This window comes from Salvia hispanica, chromosome 3 (assembly GCF_029641045.1).
Source record: "Salvia hispanica isolate PSC_SH4W2 chromosome 3, Shi_PSC_v1, whole genome shotgun sequence".
NCBI lineage: Eukaryota > Viridiplantae > Streptophyta > Magnoliopsida > Lamiales > Lamiaceae > Salvia > Salvia hispanica.
The window spans coordinates 20,499,834-20,521,446 of record NC_142694.1 but is presented as its reverse complement, the minus strand read 5'-3'; the positions used below and the strand labels follow the sequence as shown (position 1 = coordinate 20,521,446).

The 21,613-nt window shown below is 34.0% G+C and overlaps 3 protein-coding genes across 11 annotated transcripts; 2 read left to right on the top strand and 1 right to left on the bottom strand.

Moving 5' to 3' along the window:
- Nucleotides 1-1,270: 1,270 nt before the first annotated feature.
- On the top strand, nucleotides 1,271-2,078 carry LOC125211181 (uncharacterized). The gene has a single exon (XM_048110887.2). The coding sequence runs from the start codon at nucleotides 1,303-1,305 to the stop codon at nucleotides 1,951-1,953; it is 651 nt and encodes a 216-aa protein (XP_047966844.1). The 5' UTR covers nucleotides 1,271-1,302; the 3' UTR covers nucleotides 1,954-2,078.
- A 2,758-nt stretch (nucleotides 2,079-4,836) lies between these two features.
- Nucleotides 4,837-9,554, top strand: LOC125216417 (endoplasmic reticulum oxidoreductin-1-like). 9 transcript variants are annotated; one of them, XR_016136159.1, is made up of 12 exons: nucleotides 4,841-5,190; nucleotides 5,285-5,416; nucleotides 5,823-6,081; nucleotides 6,311-6,421; nucleotides 6,587-6,702; nucleotides 7,121-7,225; nucleotides 7,304-7,506; nucleotides 7,609-7,732; nucleotides 7,821-7,975; nucleotides 8,417-8,539; nucleotides 9,020-9,346; nucleotides 9,423-9,554. XR_016136159.1 is itself a non-coding variant. In XM_048118122.2 (10 exons), exons 1-10 carry the CDS (start codon nucleotides 5,035-5,037, stop codon nucleotides 8,430-8,432), a joined length of 1,377 nt encoding a protein of 458 aa, XP_047974079.1. In that variant the 5' UTR covers nucleotides 4,841-5,034; the 3' UTR covers nucleotides 8,433-9,554. The 9 variants fall into 9 exon arrangements, 2 of the variants coding, with proteins under 2 accessions (XP_047974079.1, XP_088922394.1); XR_016136160.1 differs by having other exon boundaries at nucleotides 8,420-8,539; nucleotides 9,020-9,554; XR_007175410.2 differs by having other exon boundaries at nucleotides 9,232-9,554.
- Nucleotides 9,555-13,430: 3,876 nt separating this feature from the next.
- LOC148930350 (uncharacterized) lies at nucleotides 13,431-14,398 on the bottom strand. The gene is made up of 2 exons (XM_089066434.1): nucleotides 14,074-14,398; nucleotides 13,431-13,564 (listed from the first exon to the last, which is right to left on the bottom strand). Exons 1-2 carry the CDS (start codon nucleotides 14,396-14,398, stop codon nucleotides 13,431-13,433), a joined length of 459 nt encoding a protein of 152 aa, XP_088922560.1.
- Between the last annotated feature and the right edge of the window lie 7,215 nt (nucleotides 14,399-21,613).

Genomic DNA, 21,613 nt, shown 5'->3' with positions numbered 1-21,613 from the left:
CTTGCCCCAAAGTTTTAAATATTTAAATTTATACCTAAAACTAATAAACAATTCAATATTATGGCCAAAACTCACTTTAATATACGTATAGATAGATAACCTCTATTTATTTTAATCTCGTATCAACCCAAAAAACCCAAGCTATATGAATTGCGTGAAAATGTTCATAAAACTTGAACAAGGTTAGGAAACTATGTACGTTAGTACTTTTTTAATTCAATCCATACAAGATTTTTATTTCCTAAGCACAACAGTCATGCATATATAAATGCCTATGATCGTGACAATTGTGTCGTATTTCACACATGGCAGGAATTTAATGATTTATGTTGAATGATTAGGCATCCACGTCATAAGACAATTTTGTACTGAGAAAATGATTTTGTCCGTATAAAACAAGAAAACTAAAATTATTAAATTTTTTGGTATGGTTGACAATTTTAGATGCTCAAGATGAGGATAAACAATCGTACTCCTATTTTACCTTATTCATATAATGATAAATTTTGAGCAACTTAAAGAATTAATTGATCGTGTATAATGGAGAAGCAAGGAGGGAAATATTAATTAAGAAATACTATTGATTTGTATCGTAAATACATAATTGGTTGCATCATTGCAGGATTGCTGGTATTTTTTTCTTCTATCAACTGATTTCATGCTTTCTTTTATGAATAAATGAATATAAATTTAAAAGTCACTTCATAGGTCATATAAATCTAAAATCTTTAGCCTCAGATATTAACCTTTCTGTCACTTGACCAATTCAAACACACCTCGATAGTGTTTCATCCTATTTATACGTACTGTATCCGAACAAAAATTCTATTTGAAATTTAACTGTCCCCTAAAATATTTTTCGGTCTCCTCCTATACCAAAATATTTCAAAATTTTATAGAAAAACAAATATTCTACTTCACATTTCATCTCATCATCATCCTCAAAACAATTTTTACATTGATCGATTTTTCATGGAGTAATCAAAGGTAAAAAGAATTAATAAATTTATCTATTTTGTTAATGCATAGTTTTGACGGCATGTAACACTTATTCCAAGACAGCCAAAGATAATAACAAACAGAACATATCTTGATTTTGTAAATCTATGATGATGCTAATGTTGATAAGTAAGTAATCAATCATTAATAAGTTAACTTCTTTACGTATTAGTACTTAGTTATTAATCTATTATTATAGAGCTCCCACTTCCAACTCCTATAAATTCCCCTCTCCATTTCCATTATTTTTCACAAAATCTCACCCTCCTAATCAAAATCAAACCACCCAAATTCCTCCAAAAAATGGCCATCCCATTTGCAGAATTCCCAGAAAACCCCTTGAATTTTAAAAAATTCCACAAAAATCCCAAAAAGCAAAGCTTGGGAAAAGTAAAAATGAACAATCCCAATCTAAAATCATTTTGGGCATTTTTATCATCCCTAGTCATATACATATGTGTGTTCTACACCTTCAACCTTTCACCATCAACCCTAATCTACACCACCAAATTTTGGTTTTTCATATCAAACACCCTCATCCTCATCGCTGCCGTAGATTTCGCCGCCTTTTCGTCAGCAAAACGACACGATTTACTAGACGAAAAACATGTGCTCAATTACACATCACCAAAAAGCAACATGGAGCGAATGATTGTCCAAGGCACTAGTGCCACGTCGCCAAAAAACGGCGCAATCATCCCGTTCGAGGAGAGGGCGACGTGGCACAACTCCGAAGAGGGAAAGGCGGTGGTTTTGCATAGAACATTGTCGGAGAAACAACATGATTGCGAAGATCATGGATTATTGGAAGAGGAGAGGCTTGATGAGTTTTCAAGTATGTCGAATGAAGAATTGAATACAAGAGTTGAGGAATTTATTCGACGATTTAATAGGCAGATTAGGCTTCAAGCTGTCATGAATCGAAAGAATTTGGAGATGAACCAAATTCAATAGATTCTTGTCCAAGTTTTTTTCGTCCCTAAAGTGAGGCTTTTAGATTCTTGTAAGTAGATGGAGAGTTAATATTATTATGAATAATATGTAGGGAGTATTTGTTAATTAGACTTTATGTTTCGATATGGGATCTAGTTGAAAAATAGCACGACTCTTCAAATGTGCAGAAAATAGTAGTGATATCATTAGGTTTCAAATATGAATAGTTAAAGTTAGAAGGAAAAAAAAGTCCAACCCAGAATAACATTGTTATCTGATTAGTTCAATCCTAAAAATGGTAATCAAGTAGATATCTCAAACTCATAAATTTTATTAGAATTAACTCCTCCATATTCTTTAAAAATATCATCATACACATTGTCGCTGGAAAGACTTTTGCAAATTTTTTTTGTTACCAAAGTAAAATACCCTCAAGACTATAATAATTATTTATGTTTTTTTATGAAAGAGAGTACTGTAAGTTTGATTCATTAACTTCTCTTAAAGTATGTGTTGTAACGAGCAATTATACATATGTTGACAAGTTTTCTTGAGTATATTTAATCAGAAATGAATGAACCAAAATAGCAGTTCTCTCTTTTATGAAAATTATATAAATAAAAACTCATTCTTATAATCTGAGTGTATTTTGGTCTAAAAGATCTTTTAAAGTGCAAAATTTCTTCTAGTGACATTTAATCAATGTCTAAGGACGTCTAGTGATATTTTTAAAGAATAAAAACCGCGAAAGATATAAGTGCAACGAAAAAAAAACTAAAAAATTTAAAAAATAGTACTTCAATTAAGTAATTTTTGGTATCTAGTCACATTTTATTTCTTACTGATTATTTTAAAAGAATAATACTAATAATTAATTAAAATGGAGAAAAATAAAGTAAGAGAAAAAGTAATACAGAGAACACTGATCTACGTTATCCTCTCTCTTGTTCTCTAATTAAATATATTTTCCCCTTAGTTATTGAACTAAGCTCAATTCCTAGTATCATATGAATCTGGCCCATATCCGAGATTTCATGGCCTCACTAATTTGGGTCGAGCTAAGCATACTAGCCTGCTAGATAATGAAATGGGCCTGGCCTGCGCGGCTGATAGTATAATACAAGCAGAAAAAAGCATTAATAGTTTAATACGACAAATAAATATAGGTAAAATCAATTTTTGAAGATATATCAAATCAAACTTGAAAATTTTTCTTTGGTCGTATATAAGGTATTTTTTTTTTCTTTCTTAATTTCAAGATTTTGTAATGCAAAGTTTGGGAAATACTCCCTCCATTTTTACAGAAATAGGCTACTTTTTTCGTTTGTCCTATAAAAGAAGTCCATATTTATTTGTGAAAATCTTTTTTTTTTTTTCTCTTATATGACTCCTGCATCCACTATATTATTTCAATCAATTTTTCTTTTTCTCTCTTATTTTATCAATTACGCATTAAAACTCGTATTATCCCAAATTAATCTATTTCTATAGGATGGAGAGCCTACACATTTAAACCCTCTAAACTTATCAATGTGTTAAATATTAGCTTGTTAGGGTTATATTTGTATAAAACAATTTAAATGTCTGATGTTGAAACTCGGATCACTAAGTGCGTATTAGGGATGGATATGTCGGTATACCTTACCAAAAACTCGGTAAAAAAAATCATACCTTTATCTTACCAAAATTTCAGTATATCAAACTTCAGTATACCTTATTTTCATTATATCAAATTTCCAGGACTTTTATTTAATTTCTTTTGGTAGGGCCATTTTAAGTTATACAACTTATATTTGGGCTTGAGATTTTAATTTATATATTGGGCCTAAGAAACTTGTTAGGCCACAACAGATTATCACGCTTGGAGTATTAATTGCTTGGGTTTAAGTTTTCATGAATTAATATTAATAGTTGAATTTGTATAATTCAATTCAAGTAAATATTCGGATTTATTAAATTAATTAATCTCTCGATCAATTAATATTAATGATTAAACCTCCGGATTTAATTAAAACAAAATTGTTAATATTTGAAAGAACGAGAAGATAGGATGCATATCATCCGCTTGTACTTATTTTTTCGAGGCTAAATAGATTACTACTACCTTTTATGGATAAAAATATGAAGTATATTTGAGATAATATTTATTTATTTATCTTTTCATAAATGATTTATTTTACGTGATGATGCCTATCTGTTTTGGTTATATCAAATGTGCTACGTCAAAATTTATAAATCGAATTCGGGTCAAGCAAGGGAAGAGTCCCTACTCGGACTAGTGTACACGTGGACTGTGCGTCATCGAAAGGATTGGCCGGTTTTCCATCAAAATATATTTCAGGTACGGAGAATTATTGAAAGAACTTAAATTTGCGCAATCAAACTTTTAAGTAAGAGAATTTAGTTAGTCACTGGTCTCCCTCAGCAATACAATTGACATTTTTAAGTTCATAAAAGACATAATTAGCATAGAAAATAAAAATAAATCTAATTTTCTCAAGGAATAAAGAGAATTTTAGCTTCACAAAAATTTAATACATTTTTTAATCTTAATAGTTTTTATTAATTATTAATACATGTAAAGAGTCAGGTATTTGGGTACCTAATAATCAGGTTTAGATACCGTGGGGGTATTTGGATACCCGAAAAATATATCGGGTCGAATATTGAGTGGGTATTTAGACGATTTTTAAATTTGGGTACTCAACTTTTAAGGTCGGGCACCCATGGATATCCAAATTCCCACCCCCAACTCCTTAATTAGCCCATTTCCCATTTCTATAATATGCAGGAGTATGCATTTAAAGTTTAAAGCCTTTTTTAGGACGCGACTTCTGCTAAACTTAATAGTTTTGACTTTTAATTTAGAGTATTTGGGATTTGAAGATAATTCTGGATGTAATCACCTTTTCAGTCTAGTAGTTTCTGCAAAGTAGAACAATACCATCAACCACCGCCCGCAACATTTCGTATTTCCACTGCGCCTTTTTCTTCCCACCAATTTAATGGCTCGCTCTCTCATTTCTATAAACGCTACGCCTTCAATCCGAAACTGGCAAACAATCGAGATTTCAATTCTAATTCGCTTCATTCTTACCTGAAATGGTGAAATCGGAAGACGCAAAGAAATCACGCGTGAATCAATGGTATCTGATTTTCATCGGCGCTGCCGTCGCTCTCGTCCTTGCTATTTCGTTTGTTCCGAGGAACTCTCCGGTCGCCTTGATTGATCGCATCAAAAGCTGCTATTGCTCTCAGGTATGGTTTTTGTTTTTCGGATTTCGACCTTTAATTGGTGGATTTTTAGCCTTTATTTCAACTTTTTCCTGCATGGAAATGTATATATATGTAGGAAGGGCTTAAATATCATGGACTTGTGGAGGATTGTTGTTGTGAGTATGAGACCGTGGATCGGATCAATGTGGAGGTGTTGTATCCCTTGCTCCAACAGATTGTGAAATATCCATTCTTCCGATACTTTAAGGTCAGAAATTATAGTTGTATATCTAAACTCATACAATTGTCTAGTAAATGATCCATCTAGTTTACTCTTTGTTGAGATGTCAAATGATTACTTCTCTGCATATCTTTTTTATTATTTTTTGATTTCTTAATTTAATTGCCTTAGTTGTTTCATTTGGACAAGTCATTTTGCTTGAATCCGGCTCGACACTATATCCATTTACAATTTTAATGTATGCGTAAATAGTTCTTGAGATGATAGGAGTGATATTACTAATTATTGGTTAAGCTCGATTGATGAAGCATTCGGATTTCTACACATTCTTCTAGGATCCTTGATGTTCTTTTCACTGTGTAGTTGCTTATATGCTTCTGGTTCTTTGATCACCTGTATGCTTGCAACCTTATTGTTGTATTTATTGCAATAGGTAAAATTGTGGTGTGATTGCCCTTTCTGGCCGGATGATGGTCTTTGCCATTTGAGGGATTGCAGCGTCTGTGAATGCCCAGAGAATGAGTTTCCTGAATCATTTCGGAAACCTTCTGGAACTGGTCTCTTGTCAGATAAACTAGTTTGTCAAGAGGAAAAGCCTGAGGCTGCTGTAGATCGCACAGTAGATGCTAAAGCTTTCAAAGGCTGGATGGAGGTGGATAATCCATGGACAAATGATGATGAGACAGATAATGGTGCCCATCACTACTTGTGCATTTTTCCTTGTTCGTATAATCATTGATTTTGAGTGATGCCTCCTGCAATTTAAACTTTGTAGCTAATTCCTATTCTAATTCAGTCGATACTGATTGCTTGCTGCATCTCTGATAATTCATTCTGTAAATTTATTCTACTTATCTGTTTTATCGTTATGTTTTTCATTGGCTGTTAATGTGAAATTGTAATTATGCATTTTCCTTGCAGCTGACATGACATATGTGGATCTACAACTGAATCCTGAACGCTACACAGGCTATAGTGGTCCCTCTGCAAGAAGAATATGGGATGCAATTTATGCAGAGAACTGCTACAATTGTAAGTCTCTTTAATCATGATGGTTGTTGGGAACAGGACTTGATTTTAGAATCTGATATCTTGCATAAATGAATGATTTCTTAACTGCTTGAGATTCACTTCGTATCATCTTTTGCATTATCGGCCTTTTCTTATTGGACTTGAAATCATTGGCATGCTCTGTAGATCCATCTGAGGAGTGCCAAGAGAAGAGAATATTGTATAAGTTGATATCTGGTCTTCATTCATCCATCTCGATTCACATTGCTGCTGAGTATCTGCTCGATGAGAAAACAAACACGGTACAGTCTTACTCTCATACCTATATATGCTAGAATCTGAGTAGTATGATACAACGCTGTTGAAAATAATACTCCCTCCGTCCATGAAAAATAGGGCATATTTGCCATTTTTGGTTATCCACGAAAAATAGGGTACATTCAAAGAAGGAAAGTTTTAAACAACTTCTCTCTTACTTTTTTCGCTTCTCTCTTACTAATAATATGGACCCCACATTCCACTAACACACTTCGCTCGTATTTTTTTCCCTTCTCTCTTACTTTACCAATTTTACATTAAAACCCGTGCCATTCACAAAGTGCCCTATTTTTCATGGACAGAGGGAGTAAAAGCTTTACATGTATTGGAGTGAATTTCATTCTGTCATATTTCTTCACTTGATTCCCATGAGTAACAAGTTTCATAATTTACCTGTTGCAGTGGGGCCAAAACTATTCATTAATGTATGACCGGGTCTTGAAACATCCTGATCGTGTCCGAAACTTGTACTTCACTTTTCTTTTTGCACTTCGATCAGTGTTAAAAGTGAGTTTGTCTACCTTGAGTGTTTGTTATTTTCATTCTCTATGTTACTCCTTACATTTATTGGGTAATTGCGATAAGGCTAAGGAATATCTGGAGCAAGCTGACTACGATACTGGAAATCCATTAGACGACATGAATACACAGCTCTTGTTGAAGAAGCTGCTTAACGATCATCAACTGCTATCTGCCTGCCCTAAACCATTTGACGAAGCTAAACTGTGGAAAGGCCAGAGTGGACCAGAACTGATGAAGCAGACACAGAAACAGTTCCGAAATATAAGGTTTCTCTATGGAATAGCTGCTTCTTAGTTTTGTCTCTTTTATTACATTCAAACATGATACTTTTCACTAGTAGCAACTAAATTGTTTTGTTGAACCTGCAGCGCATTGATGGATTGCATTGGGTGTGAAAAGTGCCGTCTTTGGGGGAAGCTTCAGGTTCTGGGACTCGGGACTGCACTAAAAATTTTGTTCTCCGTCAATGGCGACCAACCATCTGCTCAGCGAGTAAGTTCACAAACACCTCCCATCTTATTCTTAGGTCATGCCTGATTTTGTGTTTGTATCTGACCAACATATCATATTCATTTTTCAGCTGCAACTGCAAAGAAACGAGGTTATTGCTTCAATAAATCTTCTCAATCGGCTTTCGGAATCAGTCAAGCTAGTCCATGAGATGGGGCCTTCAGTCGAGCAGATGTTCGGAAAAATCATCAGAGGACCAAGCGACCAAACTATTCATCAGAGCTAGTAGGTTTTTAAATTTCAAGGATTAGAAATGCATGTTGTAACGTAGAGATCCATGAATTTTGAGTATACCATCTTTTATAATGTAACTCGTATTTATATAATGGATGATGGATGATTTTGTAACTTTACTGTTACAGTATTTGTACAAATTTTATATTCACTACTAAGTTGAGAGGGCCATTGGCGGGAGTTAGTTCTTTTTGTGACATGTAATTTTCTTGTTTGTTACTCCATATAAGAGTGTCATTCTCATGCTTCTGTTATTTTTCGATCACTGTTTAAATATTCGGAGATTAGAAGCTATTTTAAGATGTTTAGTGTAAGAGAGTCACAGTAAGAGGCTCAAGTTTTTTTCTTTTTCAGGTAATCTTCCATCAAATTATATCTTGCATTTTCATCGCCTTTTTAGAGCGAGTACTCGACTGATCTCTCTCTCGTCAGCAGGCGTTTAAATTAAGTGACCAGCTTCAGCTCCGGTTCGTGAAACTGTGTTGCAGTAAATGAAGTCCACGGCAGCTGGAATCGAAGCTGAGTCAATGTCACTGAGAGAACGTTGCTCCAATTGTATGTGTTTCTCTTTCTAATTTGTTGGTTTATGGTTTTGGTGTTAATCTGTTTATTGTATATGAAATATCATTAATATGATTGTATCTTGGCACACCGCTCTTCATGAGCTGATATAATATGTGTTTGTGCGCGTGCGCACATATATTTTCGAATAGATTTTTGTAAATGAAGTTATGATATTGGTTGAGGATCCAGATTAAGATTGAGGAATCTGAGCTCCAGACAGGAGTAGGTAGTAATACTTGAATTGAGTTTTGAAGAGAACATATTTAAGTGATGAACTATATACCTACATAGAAGAATACATGTAACCTAAGATAGCAGAAATATTTCTGAAAAAGAAGCCATGCTTATGTTATCTGCTACTCTTATTCGGACTGCTTTGTCCGTATAATCACTGCCTTGTCCGTGCATCATCAGTCATTTGCTTTGTCTGCCTAGCTAGCTCCATTCATTTACGTTCTTGAAATCCCTTAGTTGGCCGCGTCTGCTGCTGCTGGCCGGCCGTGTCTCTCCTCGGAGCTTCTGCGCCCGTGGGGCGATGGGAAATCTTTGAGAAGGGCAAAGAGAAATGGGAGTTGGAATTATGCTTCACCAAACATTTCCTACATATTAGTACAACACACAAAGAGGAAACACTTATAATGGACTCTTTGCTTTCAAATGATGCCTAATATTCTGTTTCGAAGGGCATCGCTGGGCACACCTTATGGCCAGCGGCATCCATCTTCTCCAATCCTTCCTCCGCTATCGTCTCGAGATTCGGAGCGTTTGAAGCCTTCTGTGGGAAGATTACTGGCGCTGGTGCAACCTCAACCCAGTTCTCATACCTCATTTGCTTTCTCATCTTTGTTTTGCACCACCAAAATATTCTACACAGATTCTTGTAGGGAATGTGAAGATGGCGATTGTAAAGTGGTTTTTATTGTATTCATATGGGGGAAGGGAAACTGTTGAAGGACCTTGAATTGTGGAAATTAATGGCAGAACAGAATGCCAGGTGTTTGGTTTTCTTGATTATTGTTGTTTGAGGAATCTATTCTTTTGAATTGTTCAATATTTCAGCTCTACTGAAATTTTCACCGTCTATATTTTAAAAACTTTTACCAGCATAATATCATTCGTGTTTTTTGATCTTATGGAGTACTCCCTTGCCGCGTTAATTGTTCCATTTCCATATTTCCTTATTTGTGGATGGATCTCAATAAATAATTTATTTTATTTTAACGATATTTAGGAAATGATCCTCATATTATACTTATTATTCTCCTTACAATTATGGTTAAACTTAGTACTCCATCCGTCCCATAATAGATGACATATTTGAGAAATGATACGAGATTTTAGGAGATACTTTGTGTGTTAGGTGGAGAGAGTAAATAGTATTATATTCCTTTCGTCCCAAGGAAGATGATCCCTTTCTTGGGTGGCACAAGATTTTATGCAGTTATATTTTGTGTGTTAAGAGGAGAGAGTAAAGTAAGACAGAGGGAATAAAGTAGAGATAAAGGTGTTTCCATTTTAAGTAATGGGTCATCTTAGTTGGGACAAACCAAAAAGGAAAGTGAGTCATCTTCAATGGGACGGAGGGAGTATTTATATTAATGTGGGAGAGAGCTTTTTCCCCGAAAAGGAAATGTGATATCCTATGTGAAATAAACTAAAAAGGAAAATGAAACATTTATTATGGGACGGAGGAAGTACTATACTCCCTCCATCCACAAAAAATAAAGCACAATTATCATTTTTGGTCGTCCACAACAAATCGAGCACATTTATTTATGAAAAGTTTTCAACAAATAATAACCCCACACATCATTCCACTAACACTACTTCTCACTTACTTTTTCTCCGCCGTCGCTGCCTAGGCAGGGATCCGACATGCCCATACACGGCAAAAACCACTCACGCGCCGCCATGTACGCTATGCCTAAGAAAGTATGCCTCTTCTCTCTTACTTTTTTTCCCTTTTCTCTTACTTTACCAATTATACATTAAAACCCGTGTCATACACAAATTACTCTATTTTTTTTGGATGGAGGGAGTATAAAAATATGGCTCACACTCTACTAATTTTTTTTCTAACCATTTTCCATCATAAAAAAAATACAATTTTCTAAAACATGCATTGGTCAAATATCAAACATCTATTGGGAACCGAATGGAGTAATAATTTAGGATGCATGAGAAGTCGCTAATAAATATTATTCTCTCTGTCCCATAAAAATATGTGCACATTCAATTTTCATCCGTCCCATAAAATATGAGCATTTCCATTTATGGAGAGTTATTTCAAACTCATTATATATACACATTAATTTATTTACAACTTATGTCATTATAACCCACCATTATAACTCATTAAATACTAGTAATAATGTGGATCTTACTATTCACCAACATTATTTTAATAACCTTTCTCCTCCTTTTCCTTACTGGTCCAACTGTGCATTAATTCTTGTGTCAGTTCAAAGCGGATCGGATGGAATAAATCATTATTAAAAGTACTCCAAAATTTTTTGGAAGATCTTCGCTGAGAACTGCCGTGATTGCGGTCTAGTTCATTTTAGTAAATTTGTTAAATTTTCCAATTATGAATATGTCTGGATAATTTTTTATTTTTACTACTTCCTCCATCCCTCTACATGTAGTTTAGACGTTTACTTTAAACTCAAAAAGCAAAAGAAAAAAAATTAATTGATTATATAAAGGGACAATAAAATAGAAGAAAAAATATCATAAATAATTAAAAAGAAAGTAAATTAAGATAAATTAAGTGCGTTACTTTTTGCTATAAAAAACTTTGACTCAATCCAAAAGGTGATACAACTCAGCTACAATGTAAAATTAAGAAAGTCTCATCGTCAGGATCCATTGACTACGCTCGTACTAACAAATTTCAAATACATCACTAATAATCTAACACAACATTTTTGCGAATATTTATACGTGAAAGATGCTGGTGACACTAGAATAGAAGATATAGCTCAAGTATCACACAGCTACAGTACAAAATACTAGTGAAACAAACAACACAAAACAAAGGAACTTACTCCAATCAACATACCAACTAAATTAACCCTTACAACCACTAAAAAAAGTTAAAAAAAAAAAAAGGAGCTACAGCCGAATGAAAGAAAGGCCTTTTCTTTCATAACACATCATGTAACAACACTTGGCCATTTCCAACATCAACTCGGACGTCTCCTCGAGCAGCTCATCAGACGGCATCAGCAACGGCTCCTCGATTATGGCATCGAGGGTCGTGTCGAGGCGAAGCCGGGTCACTTGGATATATTGAGGTGGTGCAATCGCTGAAAATGGAGCTAGAGGTTTTGAGTGGAGAGATTTGGGAGGGATTGTTTGGATTGATGAGGAAGACATGGTGAATGTTCAAGTTTAAGTGTTTTATTTCTTTTGTTGTTTTTTCAAGAAGGTTGATACTACTTATATATGTGTAATGTGTGTGTAGTGGTGGCTTTAAGGTAACGTGGTGGAAACGCGTTGCTAAATTTATTTCAAGTATTGAATATTTTTTTTCCACGTAGGAAATTTGTGGCGAGTATTTGAGGATGAGTTTTAGGGCATAGACTGATCAGTTTAGGTCCTTTATTAAATTATTATTTATCCGCCTATCTCAGTTTAAGTGAGTCATAATTTTTTTGAGAGGTGTCTCATCCTAAACGGGACAATTTTTATTTTGGTAATAATTAATTTTTTCTAGACTCATATGTGTTGTACAATTTACTTTTACTATACATTACACCATCTGTTCCAGTGCGGATCACCTACTATTTATCCTACACCATCCTCTATTCCATCCCTCACAAACATAAGTAATGGACCTACCATCATATTTTATGTTTGTGAGGGGTGGAGTAGAGGATGGTGTAGGATAAGTAGTAGATGATCCCCTCCATGTCCCACCTCAATTAAATGTTGCAAGTTTCTTTTTTCATCCGTCCACAGTAAAATGTCTCATTTACATTTTACTACTTTTAGTGATAGATTCTATTTTCCACTAACTCATTTTACTCATTTTATTATAAATTACTTCCTTCGTCCCATTTTAGGAGTCCAAGTTGAGTTCAGCATGAGTTTTAAGAAAATGTAAAGGAAAATTGGTGAAAAAAGATAGTGGAATGTGAGTCCTATTTTTTCATATTTGTTTCATAATAAAATGTGAATGGTAAAAGTTTAGTGGAATGTGGAGCCTAATACCATTTATAGAATATTTCAACTGGGACTCCTATATGGGGACATCCAAAAATAGTAAACCGAGACTCCTAAAATGAGACGGAGAGAGTAATATATTAAAATACCTTCTACTTTGCGGTGGAATCACGATGCAACACTGGAGGGTGTAAAATCAATAAATAGAATGAAGAAGAAGAAGAAATAAGGCTTTCTTTCACTTTAATTAAGTTCGAAAAAAAATCTGAAGACATTGTTTGATAACCTTGTTTTATTACCAAAAAGTGCATATCAAGATAACGGATGTAAGTTTCCTTTTGATCTTAAGAGCATCCATAATATGTATGACTAACCATTAGTCTAGCACTAGAACTAACCAAAAATACCCCCTGCCACGTCACTAGAACTAACCATCGTACCTGCCACAACACTAAGACTAACCACTGTACAATAATAGCCTAGGACTAGGACTAACCGACGTCCTAACCAATAAAACAAATTCACAATTATAGAATTAAAAATTCGACTCGAGTACGGACAGAAAAAGTACAATAATAATTTCATTAAATAAAAAAAATTAACATAGTACAATTAAAATAAACGATTCAAACAAATTACATTATAGATATCAACGTGCACTCCTCCGCTCCCATAACTCTTCAATTATATATTTCTAGAGTTTAATATGGGCTTCTTATTGTTGAAGATAAGCAAATGCTTGGACCTTTTCGGGATCCCTATGAAGTATCCACATTCGTACATTGGCGGTGGCCACGCCGTGGCTTGGACCGACAACATCTTTATTGGCCCAATCAGTCAGTTTTGGACCTTCATGTTCGACAATCATGTTGTGCATGATAATACATGTGTACATGACATCAACAATGCAGTTTTGATACCACAACCGTGTTGGACCCTTCACTGCCACCCATCGAACCTGAAGCACGCCAAATGCCCGCTCCACATCCTTGCGTGCCGCATCGTGTCATTACTCAAAGTAAATCTTCTTTTGCTCTATTGGGAATCTGATCGTCTTCACAAACACGGGCCACCTAGGGTATATATCATCCGCCAAATAGTAGCTCATATCGTGCTGGTTTCGTTGACAACGAAACTGAGGGTCGGACCAACGCCGTTGCACTGCTCGTTGAAAAGGGGCGATGACTGGAGGACGTTGACGTCGTTGTTCGACCCGGCTACCCCAAATTACGCATGCTAAATCCATATCTGGTAATCAGCTACGGCTTCGAGGATCATCGTGGGATTTACGCCTTTGAAGTCGGTCGTGTACATCCCTTTTCAAGTGGTGGGGTAGTACTTCCATTCCCAATGCATACAATCTATGTTGCCCAACATCCGGAGAAACCCGTGCACCGACCCGTGCATATCCATTAGAGCCTGGCAGTCTTCGGGGGTAGGCTTCCGAAGATACCTCTCCCCGAATATGTGAATGATGCCCTGACAAAAATGCTGCAGACACTTGCGGCCAGTCATCTCGCCGATGTGAAGGTACTCGTAGAACATGTCGGCCGCGCCTCCGTATGCCAACTGCCTGATTGCAGTAGTGCACTTCTGTATAGGTGAGTGACCAGGTCTACCACTCGCATCCTTCGTGAACCTAAAATACTTGTACCGACGCTCTAAAGCGTTCACGATACTCATAAATAGTGGCCGGTGCATCCTAAAACGTCGCCGGAAAAAGTTATCCCAAACTGCGGCTGCTCAACGAAGTAGTCATCAAACAACCGTTGGAGGGAACCAAGGTGGTCCCAAGGTACTAGTTCTCGATGATGGATGAGTCGAGGAACCGCTGGCTGCTGCTGCTGGCACAAGTGTTCTTGCACCATCCGATTTGTCTTCCCGGGCGTATAGGCCCGCAACTCTTCGTTAATTAGCCGCGACTCGTCAGCATCCCCACCACTAGCAATTTTTTAATCCACAAATCAAATGAGAAATGTAGAGAGAAGGAAGAGAAACTCGTTAATACAATTGATGTAAATGAATGAAGTGCAACGAGACGCATATATAGTGTTTTTGTTTTTTTTTAAAAAAAAACAAAATTGGCGTTCGCCGATCGCTCACCAATCGCGTCCGCACAATATCGACGATCGGACGGACGAGCGACCGCTTGTCCGTCGCCCGCTAGCCGACTCCAATAGTGGACGAACGCGACGGACGAGCCGCTAGCCGGTCGCTCTTCCGTCCGTTCGTCCGCTATTGCGGATGCTCTAAGAAAAATTAGGCCATCCTGGTTGTTAATGGCAACTATATATATTGATTAAAATCCTAGTCCTTCCATCCACTAACAAGTGTCTCATTTTACTATTTTCGTCCGTCTATTAATAGATGTCTCATTTATTTTTTTACTGCTTTTTGTAATATTTTAATTTTCCACTAACTTTATTTCACTCACATTTTAATATAAAGCCAATATATAAAAGTAGGATCCACACTTGCTATTACATATTTTAAAACTCGTGCCCGGTCAAAATTTGTATTAGTGGACGGAGGGAGTAAGTTTATAAAGCAATATGGATTTTTTTAAATAGAAATTGGCTACTTAGGAATGTATATTTAAGATTTGTTTGTCATTATTTTATGAAACCAACAAGTTCATTATGATTATTTTCGAAGGCACACTCTTGAGTATACTATATACTAGTATTACTCAATTATATAATAAAGTAATATGATGCCAATTTTCATTGTTTAATAATTTACTAAAGAATTATTAAAGTATATAATTTAATTGGAGTACAATATATTCACTAATATAAATAATAAAAAATTTAGGATAAAGGCATTTCTGGAAAGTGGATGAGGTTCGAGGAAGAAACGGTGGAAATTGGTCGGAAAAGGTGGCGTTGTGCAGTCTCTTTCAATTTTGTATCGTCGTTTTCCGGCTAAACTCCAAAATACTTCTTTTTAAAGATCGATATCACAACATATTAATTATCACCTTTTTTGATTAATTTCAATTTAATTTCCCTGCCTTACACGGCGCACGTGATCTTGAATACATGGGATTGCGATATCTCTCTCTTTTCTTTGAATAAATTTATTTGATTGTGATTTCACTCAAATTGTACATACACATTTTTATTTTTATTTTTTTTTAATTTGAAGACGATGAGAGGGTTGCCCTGCCCAATGTTTGATTCAAAACATGAAGGGAGGGAGGGTAAACAATCTTTAGAAATGGGAATTGCAAATGGAAGATGGTTTAATGAATTTGTAGTAATTACACCAATATCAACCACTCAAGAGTATTCTTTTATGAATTGCAGCTGATGATACTCATTTGAAAATAATTTAATTCGAGCTAGATAATTAAATCAAATTTCCAAAAATTGCCTTTTTGCGCAAGTATGGAATTGACTGATAAACCGTCTAATAAATGTTTGTGCTTAATATTAGCTGTTGGTGACCTTAAAAGTCAAAAAGTCATTTTTTGTTTGTTCCCATAATTTATAGAGTTCAATTTACAATTTTATAATCCAGCTCTAGCAAGTTGTAAAGTGATGAATGAGATTGAGAGTAGAACGATCTAAATTGTATTGGACATTTTTTTCGATGCATTAGACAAGTTCAAAGCCAAATATGATGAACAATAAAAAAACCTACAAATTAAACACATGCAACACAAAGGTAACAAACATCAAAACAACAAGAAATAGAACCAAACTACCATCACCAAACAATTGACGAGCTAAAGGTTGCACATAACTAGAATACTAAAAAAATCTAAAGAACAAGCAAAACAACATATAAACAACACCAAAGCAACAAAAACCATCATCATAGCAACAACCAAGAGTAGCAGAAAAATCAGAAAAGCACACTGCCGGAGTGCACGACCAAAGGAAGGTAGAAACTACGAGAAATGGCACATACTAAGTTCTTGTCATTCGACATAATGTTTTTAACATTTCGAGGAGCAAAAATGTGCAAAACAACCTTCATATAGCAACACAACCTCGTACATTAGTAAATTTTATAAATTGAGTATACATCAATAACTAAGTACACAAGTCAAATATCTAATACTATAGTGTACGTGTCTAAGAGACATGATGAAACATTATTAAAAGCTGAAATCATGTAAAGATTTAATATAGCAACAAATCAAGATTATGAGGCTATGTTTAATATGTTCAACAACTCAATTGATACAATTCATCTAGCAGTTGAAATTTCTTCCAACTTTGAGACTCTAGAAAGCTGTTTTTTTTTTTTTTTTTTTTTAATTAAACAAGACGTACTTTTAGAAAAATAATAGACTTTTAAAAGGCACATTTTTTTAATTTTCTTCTTCCCTCGAGAGTAGGCAACTACTTATCCTTTCCTCCATGTTTTTTTGTAGGACAATCAACCTCATACGGCGTAAAATTAATAACTTCGTTTTCAACTTGTAACTTGCACACAAGGAATTTAGGCAAAGATCGCGACGCACGTCAAATTATCGTGCTCCAGCTTTGCCCTTAGGTTCAAGACTTGGTCCTAGCTTGGGTACGATTTGGAGCTCAGTTGTCCAAGGCCGAAAACCACAATTCCTTATTTAGTTAGGCATATGAAACAGCACCTTGACAACTTAGTACTACTAAAAATCACAATATTTAATTAGTTGAAAGTCAAACTACTTACAATATTTTCAGTTATATTATGGACCAAAGTTAGTGTCTTATCTTTATCTTGTTTTGATATTTTGTATATTTATGGGAAATTATATGATACTGAAATTGTTTGTTGATATTTCTACTAAAATTAAATAAAATAAACTAGAGAAAATTTTACGTACTACTAGTAGCTAGCGTACGCATATGGAAAAGACATACTGTAATAAATTTGTAGAATTCATGCTTGGATATGGAACTCCCACTTGTCACATGTAGGCTACCTGAGGTTGCCTTGATGCTAGGCTATATAGGTGTATGTCCTTGTCAATTTAATTTAGCCTTTTCAACTTCCACTTATGACTAAAAGTGAGTTTTTGACATTATAAGCTAGTTAGACTAGTCATTATAAATACTTTGCACAAAAATAAACACGCTTAAATTTGGGGACTAATTAAATGCAAAATTTAAATATTATACAAACAACAAATTATAACTTGAGTTGTTGTAAAATGTCAACAGATGACAAAATAACAACAACAAAAAATATCAACACAGTGTCAATGGTTGACGTTGTGTTGACATCAAAATCTTGAAATTTTACACTATATTGACACTATGTAAAAGAGTTTAGAGTTTATAAAATACATATATTTTATCACTACCCGTGCATTTGACAGTCTTAATTTTCTCTAAATGTTAACTAATTAATTAGTTTATTCAGCTATTTTATACTCCCTCCGTCTCATTAAATATGCAACATTTGTTTTTCAGCACATGATTTTATGTTGTGTTATTTTGTGAGTTAATGAAAAAGTGTAAAGTAAGAGAGAAGAAAAAGTTGAGAGGGTATTGTTTCTATTTTTAGAAACGTTTCATTTTTAATGAGACAGACCAGAAAGGAAAACGTTTTATTTCTAATTGGACAGATGGAGTATTAGTTATTTTTGGGTAAAATCGGTTAAACAAAACTCTACTAGTTTCTTTAATAAATAAAATAGTCAAATTAATAATATAATTTGGGTAGTGATCAAGCCTTAATTTTCTATTTGCACAAAATTGAACCAACTAGCTAGCTAGATACAAATCAGATTTTCTTCGTCAGTAGAACTCGATACAATTTCAACTCACACTCTATCGCTACTGACTCAATGCGTTGGTTTCTACTAGATAAATTACGATCCGGTCTTTAAAAGTAGGCATTTAAAATCATCGATACCGTTAAAAATGAGATCTATGGTGGTTCCCATCCATATCTACCATGTCAATGTGTCTACCTCTCATCACTTTGAGGTCACATCGCCAGTTTAATTGCAAAAGCAAGTTCGGCACAAAGTGCTAAAATCTATTGGATAACAATATTGACTCAATCTATATCCATATAAAAAAACTAATAGCAATAAATAATACTAATAAATAAATAAATAGCGGACATTATTGATCATCCATCTAAGTCTATAAATTTCAACCATTCTCTTCCCATCATTCATCAATTCATCATTCATCAATCAATCTTCATCTAAACTTTCTACTTCTCTCTTTCGAAAATCCTAAAAATGGCGAATGCCCGTCTAGCGAGATTCATGACCGAGGTGGCGCCACCGCAGTTTGTGAGCATAATGAGGAATAGGGCATCGAAGATGCTTGACACCATACATGAGGAGGAGAGAGAAGCAACAATCAAACTCTCCCTATCTCTGCCCTCATCTTCTCACTCTGCATCATCTGTCCATGCTCAACAACTCCTCAACAATGTTCATAAATCGTTGTCCCAATTCCATGAGTGAGCTCGTGTTTGCACACGGGCTCACTTTATGTGTATATGTGTATATGCCCGAGCATCGTAGCTAAGTGGCATTTTATTTCAACTCTAACTCTGTATGTGTTGTTGCTGCTTTTTTTTTCGGCTTTGGGAAATTGAATTATGGATCTAAATTTTGCAGCATATGGAATTTGGTTTGTATTTGTAATAGAATTAATTGAATATAGTTCACCTGTTTGACTGCTTTTATTGTTTCTTCTCTTGCAACCACCCAAGTTATGATATATTTATATATATTTCGTGTTAATATCATACTCAAATTAAACGTAAGAGGAAAAAATTAAAGAGTTAATTGTTGTAAATAACAAAAATACGTTGTAAGTAAGCTTTTAACTTTCAATCAAACAAAAAAGTAAGATTTTAACTACGAACTCTATTTTTAAAATAGCAAATTAAACATCGTTAGAGGGATTTATTTAAGGGTTGATATTGATTGACTTGTTGCACAATTTTCACCCCATTTTTTATTTCAACACGATTAAGTTAATATTCTTTATTTTTAATAAACAAACTATGGGTATTTTTTAACCATTTTACGATAAATATCACGAGTTACTAAAAATATTTAAATATTGTAATTGAAAGAAAAGAAGTGGTGTTTGTAGTTATAACAATTCATAATAGTAAAAATTACCATATAAATTTAGGTAAATTTGTATTATTGTGACCATTACTCTAAACATAAAGTGGATAACAAAAAAAAAAAAAAAAACGATGCTGGTCAACCTAAAAAATGAAAAAAAACGAATTTTCAAGCAACACAGCAGGTGTTAATCAAGAAACAAAGGGGTCAATTGCTTCTACTTTCCCAACATAAAAATAAACGGTGTTCATTCTGGAATTTGTTAAAATAATGAGATAATATAGAATAGGGCATATAAAAGGCGAGTTTTGACCTTCTTTTGAAATATTTATAAATTTTATCTTTATTTTAAAATATTTATTCAGTTATGGACCAATTTTAATATTCATGAAATAATTAATTCCTTCCGATGACCATTACACGTGAAAACGTATAGCTATCACTTATCACCATATTAATCAATCATTGATGCTTGCAGTTTTTTACAGTAAACCTGATTTCCTTTATGCTCTACAAAATTTACTTTATAGCACAAACAACGGTTACAACATTAATAATTTTGAATATAGCACAAACTAGACGTCCATCAATATATGATTCATATTCTTATCAATTAAATGTAAAGTAATGACCTTATAATCATAGTTTTACTAACATATATATACATACATATTACAAACAATTGAATTGCGTGCAATTACTATTAAAAATTAATATTGTCATTCCATATATCAAATTTATATAATGGGAAGTTTTGGAGGAGATAAAAATAATGACATTATGGAATTTTTTTTAGGAATGTGAAAAGATTTTTATAATACGAAAGGTTTAAGAAAGGATGAAGAAATATTCAAGAGCCATAGTGTATTCACCCTCCTCCAGTTTATTGTATTACATTTAATTCTTTTTATGCTGCCAATTAATTCCTCTCTTATAAACGTACACAAAAACATGATATATAGTGTGCGGCATGAAATACATTACATAGTGCATCTTAGGAAAAATATGACTAACGAGAGGACAAATATGATCGTCGCTGCTTTTCCATGGTATTTTAGTATGTTACGTTATTGGAATTCATCATTCTACCTTTCTGTTTATCTACATTTTTTATTTTATTTTTTTTGATAAAAAGAAAGGCTCAAACCATTCAACATGGTGAGGAGTACAAAACTTGAACAAAAACTACAACTCCCCAAAAGCAAAGAAACGCCACAAAACAACATACCAATCACCAGTGACGGATGCAGGAAATCAAACAAGCCGGGGCTGAAATTTTTAAAAATAAATGCTCCGTACTATTATTATTATTATTAAAATATTTAATTATAAATGTAATGTCCGCACAACTTTTACGACATATAAGATGATAACTGTTTTCGTAGTCCATGTCACTATTTATGTTTTTCGCATTAGATTCAACACTTGCAACATTAATTATTTGTTGGTTCACGATTGAATTCGGATTTGAAATAATACTATTAGTTGGGGCACTTGCAATTGAATATAATCAGTAAAATTCTTAGATAATACTCCCTCTGTCCCATTAAACTAAAATATTTATTTTTTGACATGATTTTTTGTAGTGTTGTTTTGTGAGTTAACGAAGAAAAAGTAAAGTAAGAGAGATGAAAAGTGAAAAAAATGTTGTTTCCATTATTAAAAAGATTTTCTTTTTTTGAGATAATTCAAAAAAGAAAAATATTTTATTTTTAATGAGACAAAAAGAATGAATATGAAATATATATTCACATACTAATCAATTTAGTTATTAATAGTCTAATACTCGCACTAATACAGTTAATTTTGCACAAATTCTAGTTCTACAAAAGTGGTGACAGTGCGGCTGCAAGTCTTAC